This window comes from Desmodus rotundus, chromosome 3, assembly GCF_022682495.2.
Source record: "Desmodus rotundus isolate HL8 chromosome 3, HLdesRot8A.1, whole genome shotgun sequence".
NCBI lineage: Eukaryota > Metazoa > Chordata > Mammalia > Chiroptera > Phyllostomidae > Desmodus > Desmodus rotundus.
In genome coordinates this window covers 54,955,124-54,973,775 of record NC_071389.1, presented here as the reverse complement: position 1 = coordinate 54,973,775, position 18,652 = coordinate 54,955,124, and the positions used below count along the sequence as shown (strand labels likewise).

At 44.4% G+C, this 18,652-nt stretch overlaps 1 protein-coding gene across 1 annotated transcript in view; it reads right to left on the bottom strand.

Annotated features, from left to right (window-relative positions):
- Positions 1 to 18,652, bottom strand: part of ST6GALNAC5 (ST6 N-acetylgalactosaminide alpha-2,6-sialyltransferase 5) — a 161,538-nt gene that overhangs the window by 1,427 nt on the left and 141,459 nt on the right. Inside the window, exons 3-4 of the mRNA XM_053921512.1 lie at positions 16,440 to 16,849; positions 10,110 to 10,217 (exon numbers count right to left, since the gene is read on the bottom strand). Coding sequence (XP_053777487.1) covers positions 10,110 to 10,217; positions 16,440 to 16,849 — 518 coding nt within the window. The remainder of the gene's footprint in view (positions 1 to 10,109; positions 10,218 to 16,439; positions 16,850 to 18,652) is intronic.

Sequence of the window (18,652 nt, the reverse complement as noted above, 5' to 3'; positions counted from 1 at the left end):
CCTTGAGGCCTCTGTACTTGAGGGCAGCCGCCTAGCTAGAACATTCTCTCAGCACTTCACTCCTCTCACTTTGGGGGTCAGCTCAAATGTATTCTCCTCAGAGAGGCTTCACCTGACGCCCATCCCCTTCATTCGCTCTCATTCGGATGTATTTTCTCTACAGCGCCTGTCACAGCCTGAAACTGCTGTTGGTGTTTCCTTGCTTATTGTCTGTTCATGAGGGCAGGCCTTTGCCTTGTTTTTAGTAGGTGCTCAATACATGCTTTTTGAACTTCTGTTGCTGAAAGAAATTTATATGGCGTTAGCAGCTACACAACAAGCCTCTAAAGACAATGTTTTCTCCAGGTATGGAACATTGATGATCTTAGTTGACTCCACGGGAGAGAAAGAGACAGCAGGCACAATGCCAGTGTTTTCCTCCTATTGTGTACAATGGACTCCAATCTAGAGTCTCTAAATCCAGAAATTCCAAACCCTCAGTCCCTCTTGTGTAGCCTGGCAGTCTCCATATTTTCATGTCTCTATATCCCATCTCTGCTTCGAACAAGAAATACTGGCTCATTTCTTGAAGGCAGCGTGTGCTCTTGCTCTAGGGTTACTAAAATATCTAACATCTCTAAAACCCAAAGAGCTCGGTCTCAGACTGGCTTTCATTCTAGGCCAGTCCGCTCCACCTCTTCTGTCTTGAAGTCTAGGTGGTAAGATTATGATGTCCCAATAGATACATCCTCCTACCTTGAGCTACACTCAGTAACCATTCTTGTGGCAGAGGCTAATGCTCTTCTTAGTCTCTTCTTAGCTCTCTTCTCTTAAAAGGGCCAGGTGTCCCAGCAAACCACCTTCCAGCGCCTACTGTCCTGGGGCAGGCCCTCCGGTCACTAGGGCTCTACTGCAAGCACAGTAACCTGGTTTCCCCAAGATGCTCACCTGCGAAACACCTATTTGTTTTCTTCAAGGGAGATCAATAAACAAATGGCTTTCAGAGTAGCAAATTTATAGGGGTCAGGGATCGAAGTCTTTTATCAAGAGGGGTGTCAAGTTTGTGGCTCTGACAATAAACCTTTGAGCAGCCTCTCTTCTGAGGTTAAAGCTCTTCCAGGAAGAGAGATTTATTTTTGTCATGCAGCATTTAAACCTTCCTCATCCTGGGTGGGGTGCTGTGCTGAATTAAGGCTTTGCACCTCTATTACGCTGGTCTTGGAAGTAAATCCATGTTCCATAGGGAAACATCAGCAACAGCTCTGTCCAGTTATTACCGACAGCACTTATGTACTTATCCTAAATATTGGAGTCCCCTTAAAATTTTAATAGAAGGTGTTTTCAATACAGAAAATGCAAGTCAGGAAAAACTTAAGTTGGAACTACTGCTATGAAGTAAAAATAAATAAAAAGACATAGAATCTTCTGAAACAAATCTGCCCAAATTCATGTGGAATAATTTGGGGAGCCACGCCAAATTGGAGCTGCCATGGTATACTTGGGGTTAAGCTTTTATTCCAATACAAGTCAGGTTTTAAATCTGACTCATCTAAGTTTTGGACATATTCTTGGCATCAACCTGACTAAGGAAACAATTAGGTTTCTAAAAATAATCATGAGATTGATTTGGCACCTAGGAATAGAGGGAGATTGGAAACCAGCCGAAGGCTGCTATAGGATCAATTTCCTTATTCAGGAAGATCATCTCTTTGGATGAAACCTCATCTGGCTCTATATTGATCACCTAAAGAGAGAATCAAATTTACATATTTGGTAAATTTAATTCTTGATTTCAAAGATGTCCAAATATGTGGGGGTTGTCCGCATCCTTTAAAACTCTGTCCAAATGGCAGAGGCATGCTTTGTGGGGCTGAGAAGGCAGAGCCAAGCAAGGGCAGGAAAGCGGGAGCCTGCCGTCAGAGGTCACCCACTGTTCCATTGAGAAAGCCCTTCACAGTGTAAGGTCACAATTCCTGAGTCCTTTCCTCAAACCCGACTTTCTAAAGGCTGCTGTGGTTTTTCCTTCCTCCCCCTGACCCCAGTGAAAACAACAATAAATATCAGCAGAGTTTCCACAGCAGGCGGCTGCTGTTGGAAGGGGAGGATCTGGCACCACGAGCATGTGTTGGGCCCAGGAGCTGAAGGGGGGAAGGTGTGAGGGCAGCGCTGGTGCGATAATCACAGAGCCAGCTACCCATTGGCCGTGGCCCGGCACCCGCACTCCAAGGGCCAGTGCGGGGACAAATCCTGCAGAATAATGAGGCAAAGGATATTTTTTCTTTATGAAGGAAGGTGGGGAGAGAGAGAGAACTAGTATTTAGTGCAGGCAGGGAGCTTTAAAGAAATATCGCGGTCTGTGTTCCACCTCCGCAGATTCTGGTTTAATTGACTTGGAGAAGGTCCCAGGCATGGGTATTTTAAAAAGGGTGTTAGGTTTTAGTATCAGAATAAATAATGGCAGTATTGAATTTAAAAAACCCATAAAATAAGATAAATATCCATGAGTCCATGTGGCCTCAATAAACAACTGAATGATTAAATAAATGAAGGAAATCAAACAGCATTTTCTTAGAGAAGAACTCCAATTAATAAATCTAGAAAGAATGAGGGAACAGCCCTGGCTGGTGTGGCTCAGTGGACTGAGCACCAAACTGCGAATCAAAGGGTTGCCAGTTCGATTCCCAGTCAGGGCACATGCCTGGGTTTTTGGGCTGGGTACCCAGTAGGGAGCATGTGAGAGGCAACCATGCACTGAGGTTTCCCTCCCTCTCTTTCTCCCTCCCTTCCCCTTTCTCTAAAAATAAATAAATAAAATCTTTAGGAAAAAAAGAATGAGGGAACAGAAATCACCATTAGAAGAACATAGTAACGGTTGCAGGCAAGATGCACTGATGAACAGAACATTAGTGGGGATATAGGGAGGGGAAAAGGTTATTTGCATGGAGTATCTTCCCCCCAAGATGCTTGTAAATGACAAAGGGAAAAATAGTAACTTTACAATGAGCAAACCCAGCAGACACAACACCTCATCCAAGTGATAAAGGTTAACATGGTCAGTAATAAGACATTTTGATATCATGTAACTTGTGATATGAGGTGCTGTGAAGAGCTTATCACCTCTGTGATATCCTTCCCAGTAACGTGTAACCTCACTCTAATGACAGAAATACAAAGTGAGGGACATCCTACAATAATGACCAGAATTCTTCAAGAGCATCAAAGTCCTGAGAGACGAGGAGAGGCTGAGGAACTGTAACAGGTTGGAGGAATCATAGGACACACCATGGGTGAATGCAAGGCCTTCCTGATTGGGTCCTAAAGGAGATGAAGATATCAGCCATAAAACTGATGAAACTGAATAAAGTCTATAGTTTAGTTAAGAGTATTGTACTGGTGTTAATTTCTTAGTTTTGATAATTAGACTGTAATCATGCAAAACATTAACAGTAGGGGAAGCTGGGTGAAGGGTATATCAGAGCTCTGTGTATTATTTTGCAACTTTTTCAGTAAGTCTAAAACTACATCAAAACCAAAAATTTAAAAAGTATAAAAATGTTAAAAAGCTCCTTAGGGGCCTCTAATATACAGCCAGGTTTGAGATGGCTGATTTAGTTAAATGTCTGCTAAGCCTTGGTTCTTAACTTGCATTATCATCTGTACTTCTCCATCTGTCTCAGGTAAGTATTGCTACTCCATTTGATAGACGAGCATTCGGTACCCAGGCCAAGTCCCGGACCTGGCTTTGAGCCTGTAGCCTCACCTGTGGACCATCCAGGGGGCTAGACTTGACTCTTTCAGCCCCAAACCCAGTGCTCAGCACTCTTCATAGACTAATTTATCTAATCCTCACAAAGCCCCGGCAAGAAAGCTACTGTCACCACTGCTATTTTACAGATGCGAAAACTCATGCACAGAGAAACTGAGGAAGTTTCAGAACCCAATTTTAGACCAAAGCTGTCCTCTGAAGGGTGAGGCTTTGTGTCTTGGAAAAGCTCCCGTCCCACCAGGTGGGTTTCTGTACTAGTGGCTCCCCAGGTTCCCACTGGGGTCAGCAGCCCGTGGTTGGGGATAACTTCGCCTTTGCTACATTTTCCCAAGCACTTATCTATAGGGGTGCCCTCTGCTGGGTGCAGCTGGTCAGGATGCGAAGCAGAGGCCTCGTGCTCGTTCACATCCCACCCACCAGTGTTAATGGCAGCAGGAGTTTGTCATGCCCCATGCTGGAAGCTGTGCAATTGGTAAGAAACATAACACTAACAAGCAAGGGGTGGGGGTAGTTCCATTTCCTGGTATCATCTAGATTAACCCTGCTCTTGGGTTTGCATCTGGATTATCTATAAGGAAAGAATGGTGCCTTTGCTTCTCTCTAAACACTCTGTCTAAACACACTTCTATTCTTGGCATGATACTTGGCACAGAGCAGATAGTCAGGAAATGTTTGAGGAAGGGAGTGAAATCAATAGCTGTCAAGTGCCTACGTTGTTCTGAAATTGGCTTGCATGGGAGGTCTTTGGGAACACTAGGCAGCGTCAGAAGAAAAGGTTCCTACAACAGGCCTTCCAAAATATCTGCCTCAGGTCGATAAGACCCACTGCACCCATTTATTCTGCCGCCCGATTCTTGTCTTTGGAGCCTCTTTGGAAGGTAAACTGCTGCACACCTTGGAAGCTGGTGGAATAATAGTTGTGTATTTGGGGCACACTGAGCATCAAGAGACGGCAGCTGTTCACCCATCATGGGGCAAAAGCCAAACTGAATCACCTGAACTCACTTCTGACAACCCAGGCACCTCAGGTGGCGCCATAACGTCTTATAATAGATCAGTGGTACCCACAGGAGAGAGAAGGAAGGTAATGAAAACACCCAGTGACTGGTCAGAGTTGGTGGAATTACGGCAAAGGAGGAAGAAACAATACGCATCTAGGAAGAAATACAATTATATATTTAAAGGCTACTTCATCAACTGTGAACCACATGGGTGCTTTTCCACTCCACATCCTCTGCGAGCATCAGATTCCGCACGGTGCACCGCTACCCTGTAGGAACTTCGTCTGTTATGCCGGCAGATTTATTAATATTCACTAACCAATAATTCTCGCAGAATCAACTCTGATATTCATGATACCTTTGAGATGTCCTTCACATTATGGATGAGATATTAATTTAGTTCCACGACAGTGATCTCTCTGAGTCATTACTCCTCTAATTAATAGTGAAGAAATAATGGGTAACTGAGAGTTGTAAACTGGTAATGTGTTAAGTATGACCAGAAATAAGATTATTAGATAAAATTTAAATGCTTAGCCCATTATTTTTGCCAATAATTTACAATGGAAAATGAGATTAAAAATACTTAATGTAACTTAGTTTGGAAAGCAAGGATAACAGATCAAGGATAACAGATCACTGCAATTTTTGGTCCACCCAGAGAGAATGGATTTGGCTTCCTGTACGGACATGGCATGATTTAAGGGTCTACCGTCCGCACAATCATATATTTTGATGCTGTCAAAGATGCAGCAGGGGATTAATTTGCTCCCGCTTTCTGAACACTGATGAGCCTGGAGTCTGCTGATGAAGGCAGATGGGGATCGCTGCCTGATGCTTGAGCCCCTCCGGGAGGACCAGTGCCGGCCCTGCTTGGGGATGAAACAGGTGGCCGCCAGTGACTTCCGAGGACCCTCAAAATCTGAATTTGCTATTTGCGATTACACTTTTTATTCACCTGACACTTTTGGTCTTGAGATAAGTTTAGAATCAGTCTCTTCAACATCGCCAAGGAAACAAGGAAAGGGAGGTTTTAAATTTATTTATTAAGCCAATCCATTCTAAATACATAGCATGTGCAGGCACAATGACAAGTGCTAAAGATGCGAATGTGGAAACAACGCCTCCTCTTAAGGAGCCTACAGGCAAATGAAGGAGATGAAAAATGGACCAATGAGGTGGGGTGGGGTGAAGGAGGCACAGGTGGGGTCTGACTCAGACAGGAGGTTAGAGAAAAGAGGAGAATGACTTGCTGCCTCTGAAACAGCGAGGTCAGGAGCTTTGGCTCTTGAGCCCTGCAGACCTGGGTTGAAATCCTAGCTCTGCCCCTGTCTTCTCTCCAGGCCTGGCCAGCTGTTTCATGACTTTAAGCTCCCTATGTAAAGTGATGATAATAATAATGTTGACCTCACGGGATTATCATAAAGGTTCAGCAAAACGGCACAGGTATTTATACTGAGTGTGGGGCCGGCATGTGGAATGTGCAGAAAAAACATCAGCCACTTATATTCTTACCAAAGAGCCAGTAGTAGCCATGCGATTAAGAAGGGAGGGATGGACATTCTGAGCTAAGGGCAAAGGGACTGGTATCAGCAGGGTGAGCTCCGTTATCAGTTTTTGGGTAGGGCTAAAATGAGTCTGTGTAAACGGAGAAGGGGAGACTACAGTGAACACGGAAGCCATGCCCGGGGGACTCGTGTCTAAGCTAGGGAGTGTGAATTTTGTTCTAAAAGCTTTGGGGGGTGACAGAGGGGTTTAAGGGACAGAGTCAGATTTGTGACACTCGGGGGACTGAAGGCAAAGACCCTTGGTCATTCATCTGAAATTATGTCCCCAGTGCCTAAAAGAAGTTAGTTGAATCAATGAAAGTCTGTCTCTCTGATTAATTTAGTAAATGACTGCTTTTGAAGGTTCTCATTGTGCCTTAAGTTCCAAAAAGGTTAATTTACCAAAAATAAACAGTTGGCTCTCTTTTTGCTTGCCGAAATCTGGCCCCATGTGCCTAATTCTTCATTCTCATGAGAAAATTCCCATGAGGAAGCAACTGAATGGGTAGGTACACAGCAAACAGCCCGTGATACCCTGTGAGCAGCCAGAGGCCACATGGGGCCTATTCTCGAGAGTGAAGAGACTTAGGACCCAACTCATGTAGGAGGCCATGTTTGTCTTTCCCTTTCCAGCAACCAGTTCCACATCACTCATTAGTGCTCTAGGGACCATCTCCTTAAAATGTGCTAATGGCTATCCACACTTGCAGCTTAGCGAGTCCCTGCGCCTGGTAAGTGTGTGCGTGCTTAACATACACCAGGGCTGTGCCAAGCGCTCCTCACCTGTTACCTCCTGGAACTGTTCTAGAAACTCTAGTGGTAAGTACCGTTGTCATCACCATCTTGCAGATATGAGACAGTCATTAAATAACTTGCCCAAAGTCACTAAGACTCAGTGAGGTCAAATCACTTTCTCAAGGTCGACAGCTTCTGAGAGGCAGAAGTGGTTATTTTCACCCACGTCAGCACGCTCTTACTACAGCACTGCAGAGCGAGTATCCGACAGGACCATTCGTTCACCTGATGTTCCTGGAGCGTCGGCTATCAGCCTGGACGGTAAACATCTCCTGTCCTTGCACTAGGGCTTCAGCAGTGAGCCAAACACACACAGTCTCTGCCCACGGGGAGTTTACATTCTGGTGACCCTGACTTGCTTGAGCTTTTCCAAAGGCTTTGTTCTCCCCCAACCTCCCCTTCCCTCTCTGGTCCCATTGATACCTTATCTTCTGAAATCTTAGAACTCATGACACATGTACCCTGCGTGACACATGGCCCCTGACATAAATAAGACATGGTGCCAGCACTTGGGTGCTAGGCATACCTGCCCACTCCTCTGTCGCTGGAGAACACCCAGGCTGAGCAACGAGGAGAAGCAGGCAAAAAAAATAAAATAAAAAAGCTGCGGTGGAAATGGTCAGAGCAGTAGAGGAATCGACTTACATACTGCTTTTTCATTCTTGGTTGCAGATACTGTTTGCAAGAGTCATTTGACTCTAAGAGGCTTTGCCATGCTCATTGGTTTTTGGTGTGGGGAAGGCTTATTGAGAGCCTCTGCTACACAAGAGCCGTGTCTTGTTCTTTGAACCTCCCCAAGTTCTCAATACCTTTCAGGGTAAATCTCAAGAACTTAGGATAATAGTAATAATAATAGTAAATTCATATATCTGTGGCATAATATTAGTGAATTAAAGTAGTAATAACAATCTTCTCTGAGCACTAACTGTGTGTCGGGCACTACATCAGATGCTCTAATTTCGTGAACTCATTAACCCTCACCGTGACCCGCGTGCTCTCATTGTTTTCCTATCGCCATTTTGCAGATGAGGAAAGCAAGGCTCAAGGTCACCCAGTTAGGAATTGGATGCCTGGTGGTTCAACCGACATGTTCTGGAATGAAGATGAAAGAAACTTGAGCATCAGCCTGTGCTGCTCCTGGTCCTTCTCACTCTTTGTAAACAGGGTTTAGACAGAACAGGCTGCTCTCTCCAGCCTGTCCCTCTCCTCCGGGTGACACCCCACACATTTCCCCGCTTTCTCTGACAGGACACTGGGCAGAGGGATCCTTTTGGAGAGTTCTTGCTGAAAGCACCTTGTGAGAACAACTAGCGGACCTGTGGAAGGGCGGCTGAGGAACGGAAGCCCAGAGCTGGTGACGACATAGGGTGCATTGGCAGTGTCTTGACTTCCTCGTTAGCGCCGTTCCATAGACTGTTCCCGTCTACGGACAGGGCTTGAGCGCTAACTCTGAGCAAGAGAAGGGATAGGTTAACTTGCCTTTCATTTGTTTTCCATAATAAAGGGAATATTTCCTTAGTCATTAACATTTCAATTTATTCATGCACTTCCTGGCATCCTACTGGCAATATCACAGAATTATGCCTGCTGTAGAACCATCAGCTTTGACAGCTGTTTGCATGCCCATAAGTGCCCCTCCCACTGTCTTTGTTGGCCTGTTGATTTGAGGAGGTAGTTTGCTTTCTTACACCATCCTACCTACTTTTTTGCTCATAGATTGTTAAACAGGGAAACAAGGCCAGTGAATTAGGTGATGAGGAACTGGGTGAGAATCCAAGCTAACTCTTGCCATGTACTAGGCCCTATTCCAAGCACTTTACATGTATCAACTTGTTTAATCCACCTACAACCCTATGAGGTAGAGTCTATTATTATCATCATCTCCACCTATAATAATGTGGAATCTGAGACACTGAGAGACTAAGTAATGTTCTCAAGGTCACGCCAGGTTAGTGAGTGGCGGGGCCGGGCTTGGAACCTGTGCAGTCTGGCTGCAGACTGTACACCCTGCCTTACTACATTGTGTCACTCTGCGGGAGGGGTGTGTCCGGGCACATAACAGAGGCCTGCTTTGTCCACACATGGCCTCCCCTTCTGTGACCTACTCTCACATAAACTACTGCTGCTGCTGTTGGGGTTTGGGGAGAAAAGTGGCCAACTGGAAACAGCGTGATTTAATGCCCCTTTCTCACCCTTGTGTCAAACCTCCATGTTGTAGATTTGCGTAAAGGCTCATGGCTTTTGAGAAAGTGTTAGGTTTAAAACACATGAGGCAAGCATACATTTCACTGAACAATTTTACAGCACCCCTCACCCCAGGTTTTACCATTTGAAGATCAGGACTGAGGCGATGTGCCAACATCAGGCATTGCTGAAAACTAGGGCACTTTCTGAATTTATAGGCACCGCAACTTTAAATTACGGATGAGTTTTCAGTCGAGCTCCTGCAAATCAGTTCATGTGTTAGGACACATACGCTGCTTGGGCACATGCCGGGAGGTAACTTAAGGCAGCAACAGAGATGCGTGTGTGTTCCATTTAAAGTGATTCATCAAAATAATTACGCCCGTGCTTCGTCCTTAGGAGCACAAACTGGTGGAAAGGGAAGAGGCTCAAAGGAATATTTTAATTTTAGAAAACAGGCATTACCATAAAAACCTCTCCTCTTTAATTCATTAAAAAATTACCCCATTCCTTTTAAATGAGAATAAAACAAATATTTCTTAATGCTTGTTCATCTTGAATATTATGCCAATTATTGCATTACTTTTGGTTGATAGATATTCAGAGGATAAATGAAGCCCACAAGATGGATTAATTCTCCAGTAGTACAAACAAAAGCTTTCAATATTTTATATCACATAATTAAATGCTGTTTGTTATTTCCAGAACCAGAACTTGGGACGTGTTAATTAATTGCTTCGAGAAGACAGACATGTTTTGAGGCTGATATTTGGAATTAGATATTTACAAACCCTGCACAGCTCTGCTGGTGAGTCTCACCTGCAGAGTGAACCCTACCTGCAGAAGTCCGGGGGCACCATGCCGTACACGTCGATCCTGTCACAGAGCTCCAGCGCGATCGTCATTGTGAACCAGCCAGTGCTGAGCCAAGTGTTGGAGATCTTCCTGGAAGGAACAACAGTTGAGTCTGAAAGCTGGTGGAATAATCATCATACCCATGACCATCTGAAACCCTTCCTGGAGCAAAGCTGACTGGAAACACATACACTCTCTCTGCACTTGATAAAAGCTGGAACTTTACCAGGGAGATACCTCTGCCAACACCATCACGTTCCAGGGTACAATGATAAATGCTGTTGATGGGCCACCAGGGTGGACTCGTGATGTTCCACTGTTCAAGTGCATATCACCACAACTCAATGTTCTGGAAGAGGATGACCCCCTCGTGTCAACCCCTTATTAACTGGGATACTTGACTAACTAGAAATATTCCCTGTTCCCCAAGCAGGGTGGATAATATGATTAAAAATGTGTCTGACTATCAATTGATTGATCTATCAAATAATCTAGTTGAAGCTAGCCTTCAACTAGACTAATACCAACGACTTGATCGAATGTCTTTCTTTAGGAGTATAGTAAGTCCTCATTTAACATCGACAATAGGTTCTTGGACACTGCCACTTTAAGCAAAATGACTTATGACAAAACCAATTTTACCATAGGCTAATTGATATAAATAAGAATTAAAGTCCTATGGAATATTTCTGGTAACAAAATAATAATCAAACATCTAAATAAAGACCCAATGCACTTTTAATACTGAACATTGAAATACGTGTGAACTATACATACATTTTAGAAGGATTAGTGAAAATGTAGGATGATTGTTTTCCAACCTGTTTATTCTAGTTCAAGGTCATGGGTGGTCACAGCTTGTCCCAGCAGCTCAGGGCACAAGGCTCGACCCCAGCCCGGACAGGGACAGGACGCCCTTCCGTTGCCAGGCACACTCACTCGCACGCACTCAGAATGGGACAACGCAGACACACCAGTTCACCTCATGTGGACACCTTTGGGACGTGGGAGGAAACCAGAGTAGCTGAAGAAAACCCACAAAAACATGGGGAGAACATGCAAACTCCACATACACAGTGGCCCTGTCCGGGAATCGATTTTTCCCCTCTTTAACATTAGGACAAAGCATGTTGAACAAAACAACATTATTTGAGGACCAGCTGTACTTTCATTTGAGAGAGGCTAATGACCAGAGGAAAAAGAACCAAAGGAATGCTTGTGTTTAAATGAGCATCTGTTTTATTTTACTTCAGAATCTTCAGAGCCCTCTGAAAATTTTTATTAGAAGATCAAAAGATGACAAAATTTAAGGAGTGAATCTGTGCATCCAACATGTACTCATTTGCCCACTCAAACATTGGTACTGAGCTCCAACCACAGGCCAAGCCTGAGGATGACTGTGGAGACACAGCATCAAGGTCTAGTTTGACCCTGTGAGAAACTCGGTCTACCGTACTATGCTACTGTGGATATTAGCTCAATTCTTTGGGGTTACACTTTCACTTTTTTTCCTAGTGCTTATAGCATGCCTCATCAGCCAGATGGAAACACCTGTCCCCAAGGTCAGACTGTCTGACTCTGCTCAGCCATAGCACCACATGTGATGTGAAGACCGGCACCGCAGAAAGGCCTTCTCCTTGCACTGTGTGGCACCCCTCTTTGGGAAGGAAGACTTTTTGTTAGGCAGTTTGCATTATTTCCATTTCACATAAGGAACAAAGAAAGGGGTGCACTTTAAGAAGTTCTTTGTTTTGTCAAATACCTGACAGGAATGATTGATTTAGTCGTTCCTGAGTTCACAGCTTCAACTTTCTAGTGCTTAATCCCTTGACTCCTTTTTGTTTTCCATTCCATTGTATCCCAATCCATTACTAGGCCAGGAAATGATTTAAAGGCTCCTAAAGATGACAACACCATGGGTTTATAACCTTAGCAGTTTCTATCACTAACTCACTGAATGACCTGCAACGGGTTATGTTGCTGGTCTTTGGGTCCTAATTTCCTACCTGTAAAGCAGGAATGGGAAGCTTCACCTTCCTGGGCTTTTTGAACAGTAAAGGAGAGAACACCATAAAAAGTGTCTTGTCTGGCATGTTGATACTTTGAGACCCCCTTTTCCTCTCTTAGCTGCTAAATGGGTGCAAATGAACTAAATAATTGTCATTCTTTTCAGGGCTTTCTAGCACCTACAAAGAAACTGCTACTCACTCTTGAGTAGGAGCCATCAGCAGTAATCAAGGAAGTAATCACAAAATTCTGGAGCCTCCAGCCTATGCAGGTATTAACAATCCCCAATTCTTCTCACCAGGGATATATATATACATATATGTGTATAGTCATAAGACCTTTGGGAATGAAGGAGGTGGGAGGGAGCAGAAGTGACTGAATGGGGAGGGGGGAGGCAAGGAAGTGTGGTGCCTCAAACTAGAGCTCATCTTCGCCTATGTGGCTGTGACCGTGTGAGGGCCAGTTGTCTAGACTCAGAGGGGGTGAGTGAATAACTGGGAGGATGTGGGGCCCAGATCTGGGGATCACACCTGTGTCCCCATGCTTTTAGAGTTGTCGGGAACACCAGGAGGGCGTCTCCCGGGGCAGAAATTCCCCCAGAACTTTGGCTTTCTTGTGTGTGATACAGCAGAGATCACAGGACACCGCCTGGCGTACAGGAGGATGTGGCTGTGCAGACAAAGGGTTCATGGGTAAAAGTGGGAAGAATACCAAGTGGAGGCCTAAAGAAACTGCAGTGAAGAGTTCTTCAAACTGCCACTTAAAATTCCCCAGACTTTCTAAATAATAGCCTTTTGGGATCCCATGCTATAGAAATGCAACTGCTTTGTGCTGGCTTTCTTGAAAAGATTTGAACACTTTTTCCAACAAAGGAATAGCTACTGTTTTTATACTTAATCAGCTGTAATGAAGGAATATGAAGAGCTGTCATGTGCTTATTAGGGAAAATTATCAGATATTCTTTTATATGATGAAGTAACACACTGAGCTGATAATTCTATAGTGCATACTAAATTACAATTAAAGGCCTTTCTGCTCCACCAGAATCTCATTTATAATCTCTATGGAAATATTCTTCCCGCAGTTATTTCATTTATGCTTCCTTTATCTAATTACTATAATATTGGTTCTGAATCATATTTTCCTAATGTACCCTTATTCAATTATAAAGTTATTTTCAAGTACAGTTACTTTCTAATGTTAAAGAACGCCACTTGGCCATCCATGCCATTTGTCATGCTTCTTAATTGCAGATTGTTCCTGAGTCATTTTTTTTCCTCCACTTGTAAGTGGGGTAAAACCTCTATAAATCAAAATCTGTTGAATTATTCTACTTCTCAAAATATTAGCCTGGAACGAATGCCCTGATCATGATATGTAAAATTAGGTGTCCCATTTGTGTATCTTCAATACATGCTACCGTTTTGCTAGGTTTCAAGGAAAGCATCCAGAAAAGAAATACTGTAGGACCCTACATGTTCTATGTTTTAATTTACAGATGTAGCTTTGTTCTAAAGGGCTGTTTTAGACTTGATTCTTTTAGCTTGGAGTAGGTTGCAAGTTAAGAACATGGACACATGAGAATATTGAATCAATACAATGTTATCTTCTTTAAGATCCTTTCCTAAAGCTAAGAGGCACTCTGATTGTAGAGGTCACAATGCCCTTCGGCACCCATAGTCCACAAATGAGATTCCCCTGAGCAGGGACTGTGTGGACCCTCATGGGTGGATGTCTGCACCCGAGGGGCCCACTAGCCATCCACAAAGATTTCGTTTCCTCCTTCCGACTGGGCTCACCAGGGAGACAGACCTATTGAGCAAAAGGTTTCCACTGGTCGGATGTTAATAAATGTAGTGAGTGAGACATGTCTTGATGCGGGATTGTTTCCTACAGATCTAAGGGAACAAGGGGTGGAATGTGTAGTCTCCAAGTTTCCAAATGAAAACAATGTTTGTTAAGAAGACTCACAGCAATGGCTAACTACCTGACCCGGCAAACACCGCAGGGGTGTGTCGGGAATACTTAAAGTGAGCAAACAACCATTACACTAAAAAAGAGAAGTGTTTTTCATTTGAAAACTTCTACTTATTTAGAGTTTTCCAACCAGTCAAAAATGAAACTATAAATAACTCCCCTCATTCTTCTTTCCTCATAGGGTGCTCTGTTGGTTAAATAACTCATCAAATGAGTGATAGTCTCTCTTACTTGTGGTTTTATAAGGGCAATAAATGACTGGATATCATGTAGCTCGCAGTAGTGACCAGGGCCGACCAGGGAAGGAGGCCAGCAGCCAGCAGCCAGCTCCTCCGCCCCTCTCTCCACCTGATGCCATGCCCACTGCTGCCTGGACCAGCTCTCGATGGTCACAAGGTCTCCAGGATTAAAAAAAGAAAGCTCTTTCAAGCAAAGAATTTGGGAACATTAGCCTTTGGTCTTTCTTTAAGACTCTGTTTTCCAGTAATGAGCTGCTTAAAGTAGACAAATCATGGATTTAGTGCTTTATAGTCTTTGTTTCATTTATCGTATCTCTTTAGTTTTAAGATATAAAATAGACTCTGAAGTAGTTTTAAAAGAGAGCGTAAATGACATCATTAAATGTATATTAATTATAAAAGTACATGTTTGGAATTAAGAAAACAAGGGAATTTAATTATTAGACCAGTCCTATGAGGCCTAGTCCCTATGCCCTTTTCACATGTGAGGTCACTGAGAAATTGGTAACATGTCCCAGGCCACACAGCTAGTGAGGGGTAGGGTCAGAATTGTAACCAAGAGCTGTGTATTTGGAATTTGCTGTTCTCCTCCTTTTGGTACCTAGGTGTCTTTTTTTTTTTTTTAAACCTGGATTTGGCCAGCCCATGAGCCATGTCTGCCTCATCTCAGGCCACTTGCCCCCACCTCATTCCCTGCCCCGACTCCTGCAGCTTTAGGGGACTTCTCTCTAACCCATTGCACGTTCTCCCACCCCTGACCCTGTACCCATAAGGAGATTTATGTCTCTCCTTCTCAGGTTCCTGGATAAAAACTTGTTGGCGTAGGTCTCAGCTTGAATACATCTTTTTGAGAAAACCTTTCCCTCATTGCTCCATCTCCTACACTGATAGTAAGAAATACCTGTTATGATTGAGCATGTATACATGTATGTGTGTATGTACGTATGGTTTTCATTACATTTTATTTATTTAAAGAGTTTATTTATTTATTTTAGAGAGAAGGGAAGGGAGGGAGAGAGAGAGGGAAAGAAACATCAATGTGCAAGAGAAACATCAATTGGTTGCCTCTCGCACACCCCCAGCCAGGGACCTGGCCCACAACCCAGGCATGTGCCCTGACCAGGAATTGAACCAGCGACCTTTTGGTTCCCAGGATGACACCCAGCCCACTGAGCCACACCAGGCAGGGCCCATTGAAAGTGTGTATTCAGTGTTTTCAATATAGTCACAAGATTGTGCAACATTTCTATCACCTCCAAAAGAACCTTCTACAGCTGTATACTTATACATATAAAACCCAAACAAACATTATTTAATGAAGCAATACTTTGTCTTATTCACTGTAGGTGGTGAATGCTCATAGTGCTTGTTCTATGTCACTCTATTCCATTTCTTTCCATTACATTAAAAAATACCTCGCAGTGACTCAGTGTGTTACTTCATGTCCCATGATTGAGCTGTAAGGACAGTTTGGAAAGTCTTTCCCTAGACCTGGGCAGGTCTTTCTGTCCTGCATGTCATAGCACCATTTTCTTGTCCTTGCTCACGCTCAGCACACTGGCCACTGCTCGGTGTGTGTTCGCCTGCACGGTGAGCTTTGCATTACAGGAAGGCATGCTTTAGTCTCGGTTTTGACTGAATCCCTGGTGCCTGGTACAGTGAAGTAGTAGATACTCAATAAACATTGGTTGACTGAATAAATGTTTGCCTTTGAAAAGGAAAAATACACCCATATACTTCTTTTTGGGAGTGTTCACACAAGGCAAATGAAATGCAATAAAGTTATTATGTTGCACTTGTTACCAGTGTAAGCCAGCGGCTATGTGGCCTCTTCCTCCAAAATGGGGATTTGGCCCTGGATTATCCACTATAATGGTCTCATTTCTTCATCTCTCTTTGCCTTGTAAATTCATCTTGAGCAGCCCGGTTTCCAGGAGTAATCTACAGGTGAGCTCTGTCAAAGGCATGAGAAGCGGGACCCCCACAAAACGCTTAGCAACAATGTTGCTTTTGGTGAAATTAGCCAGCAGCAACATTTCCTTCCCTCCCCCGTGCTCCTGCGGGATCCCCCCGCCTCACTCCTCCGTACCTGTCTTTGCCGGTCTCGCGCTTGAAGAGCTCATCGAACTGCAGCATCTTGTGGCGTGTGATCATGAAGGCCTTCAGCCGGGGCAGCACTTGGCTCAGGAGCTGCAGGTTGTTGTACACTTGGCCCTTGCCGTCGCGACGCATGTAGCTGCTGGGGCCCCAGAAGATGAACACCGTGCCCTGGCTCACGTTGAGCAGGTCGTGGCGGTTGCGGAGAATCCTCTGGATGCTGGAGTGTGCAATGACCCTCAGGCTGGTGCGGTTGCCCACGTCGCGCCCGTAGCCCCGAGTGGGGGCGTCATTCATGCGGATGACGCACTCGGTCTGGTCGATCTGGGGGCCTTGCCGGCTGCGCAGCAGATGTCCCGAGCTTGTCACCAGGGCACAGTCCCTGCAGTGCATTTTCAGGGGCTGAAAGGCGGGAGAACACCATCAGCGGCAACCCTCCATTGGCACCAGGGGGTCACTTTTGTGCTTCAGAAGGCTGCCTATCTCTCATCTCCCTCTCCTTCCAGAATATATTCCTTCTGCTATTACCTCATCAACATTCTCGTGTTTACCATTCTCTTCTAAATTGTTTAGTGACAGGGAGCATTGGACAAGAGGGAAAGAGAGCTAGCATTGATCTGCCGGACACTGGGCTCCAAGACTCGCTGATATTGAATAACTGAACCATCACATGAACCCAGAAAGGTTGCTGGTACAACCGTTTTACAGGCAAGGATACTCGGAGATGTTAAGAAATTTGCCCAAGAATGCAGAACTAGCAAGTAACCCAGATCTTTCTGAATCCAAAGTTACCCCCAAATCAAAGAAAAGACTGCACCACAAATTGCTGTGATATTAGCTTTAACGCTCTTAATTCACCTTATTGAAAGTTAAGTGTTTATCAATATTCTTGGATGCTGTACAAATACGTTTATCCCAAATAAACATTGTCTAAGAATCACATGGGAAAAGACATGCTGATGTAATCCCTCAGATGTTGTAATTTTGAAATGATAATTAGGCAGTTTCTCCCTTTTTAAGAGGAGAGGGAGAGAAATTGAATTGGTCTATCTGTAAAATGTGTAGAAAGCCTAGAGCTAAGGGCCACAGGCCCCATCCGGTGAGCACGCGCGTGCCCTGCGCAGGCGTGGACGCCACCCTGGCCCAGCGGTGCCCAGCCGGCACAGCTGCAATGACAGTGCTCATTTCAACACCCCGAACCAATGATTTGCTTTCCAGACACCTGCGTGCCAACAAATTAACCATTCCCCTGTTCCTGTTTAATGAGAAACATCTCTTACTTGCTGTTTGAAGATAATGTAATTAAGACCTGAGGCCAAGGCCAGCAAGTGCACAAGAAAATGACAATCAAGAATGTTCTGAAGGGAAGTTCCGTTGTTAGATTTTCCCCAGACCTCTGCCCTTCCTCCCTGTTAACTTTGAACAGGACACACTGGCTCCCTGTATAGTCTCAGGAAACCGGGTCCAATGTACTCAGTCTTACATGTACCCTGGGGGTTTCCTGAGCCATAGCTCTGCCTTCAGAAGGAAACCAAGCACCTGAGGACAGCCACCTCCCTGCGTAGTGGCCCAGAGGGGCTCACAGGATGGTCCCAGCCTTGTCTTTACCACCTACTGCCCATGACCTTGGCAAGCCACTAATTTCCACATGTCTCAGTTCTTTTCATCTTTAACTAAGATAATTAATGGCCCCTATTTTACCTTGATAACATTAAAATACAGTATTAGATTGAGCCATTTGAATTTGACCTGCAAAAATACAAAGGTTTGAACCTTACCATAGGACCAGGCACAGTGATCATGCCATAAATGGTAGCTGTTATTAGGATGACTGGCCCAAGTGGAGCATCACAGGTACTCGCTAAATCGGTACTGGTCGCTTTGGTTTGGTATTTGACACACGGGCTTATGAAATGGAGATTCTACCATTGCACATTCATCATTCATTTGGCATCTGATTATTCGTAGGTGGCAGGGACATGCTGGGCAGTAAGAATGCAAATGGAATAGAAAAGCAGAATCCCTCCAAGTCCATACCTTAGTGAGGGAAAGCGGGTCAGGAGAGATGTGCGATATAGTGTAACAAGATGAGGAGGGGCTGTGTAGAGCACACTGAGACTTGGGTGCAAAAGAAAGAGTGAGGAAAACATTGGCAGGAAAATCTCAGACATTCCACGCAGCAACATCCTCACAGACACATCCCCT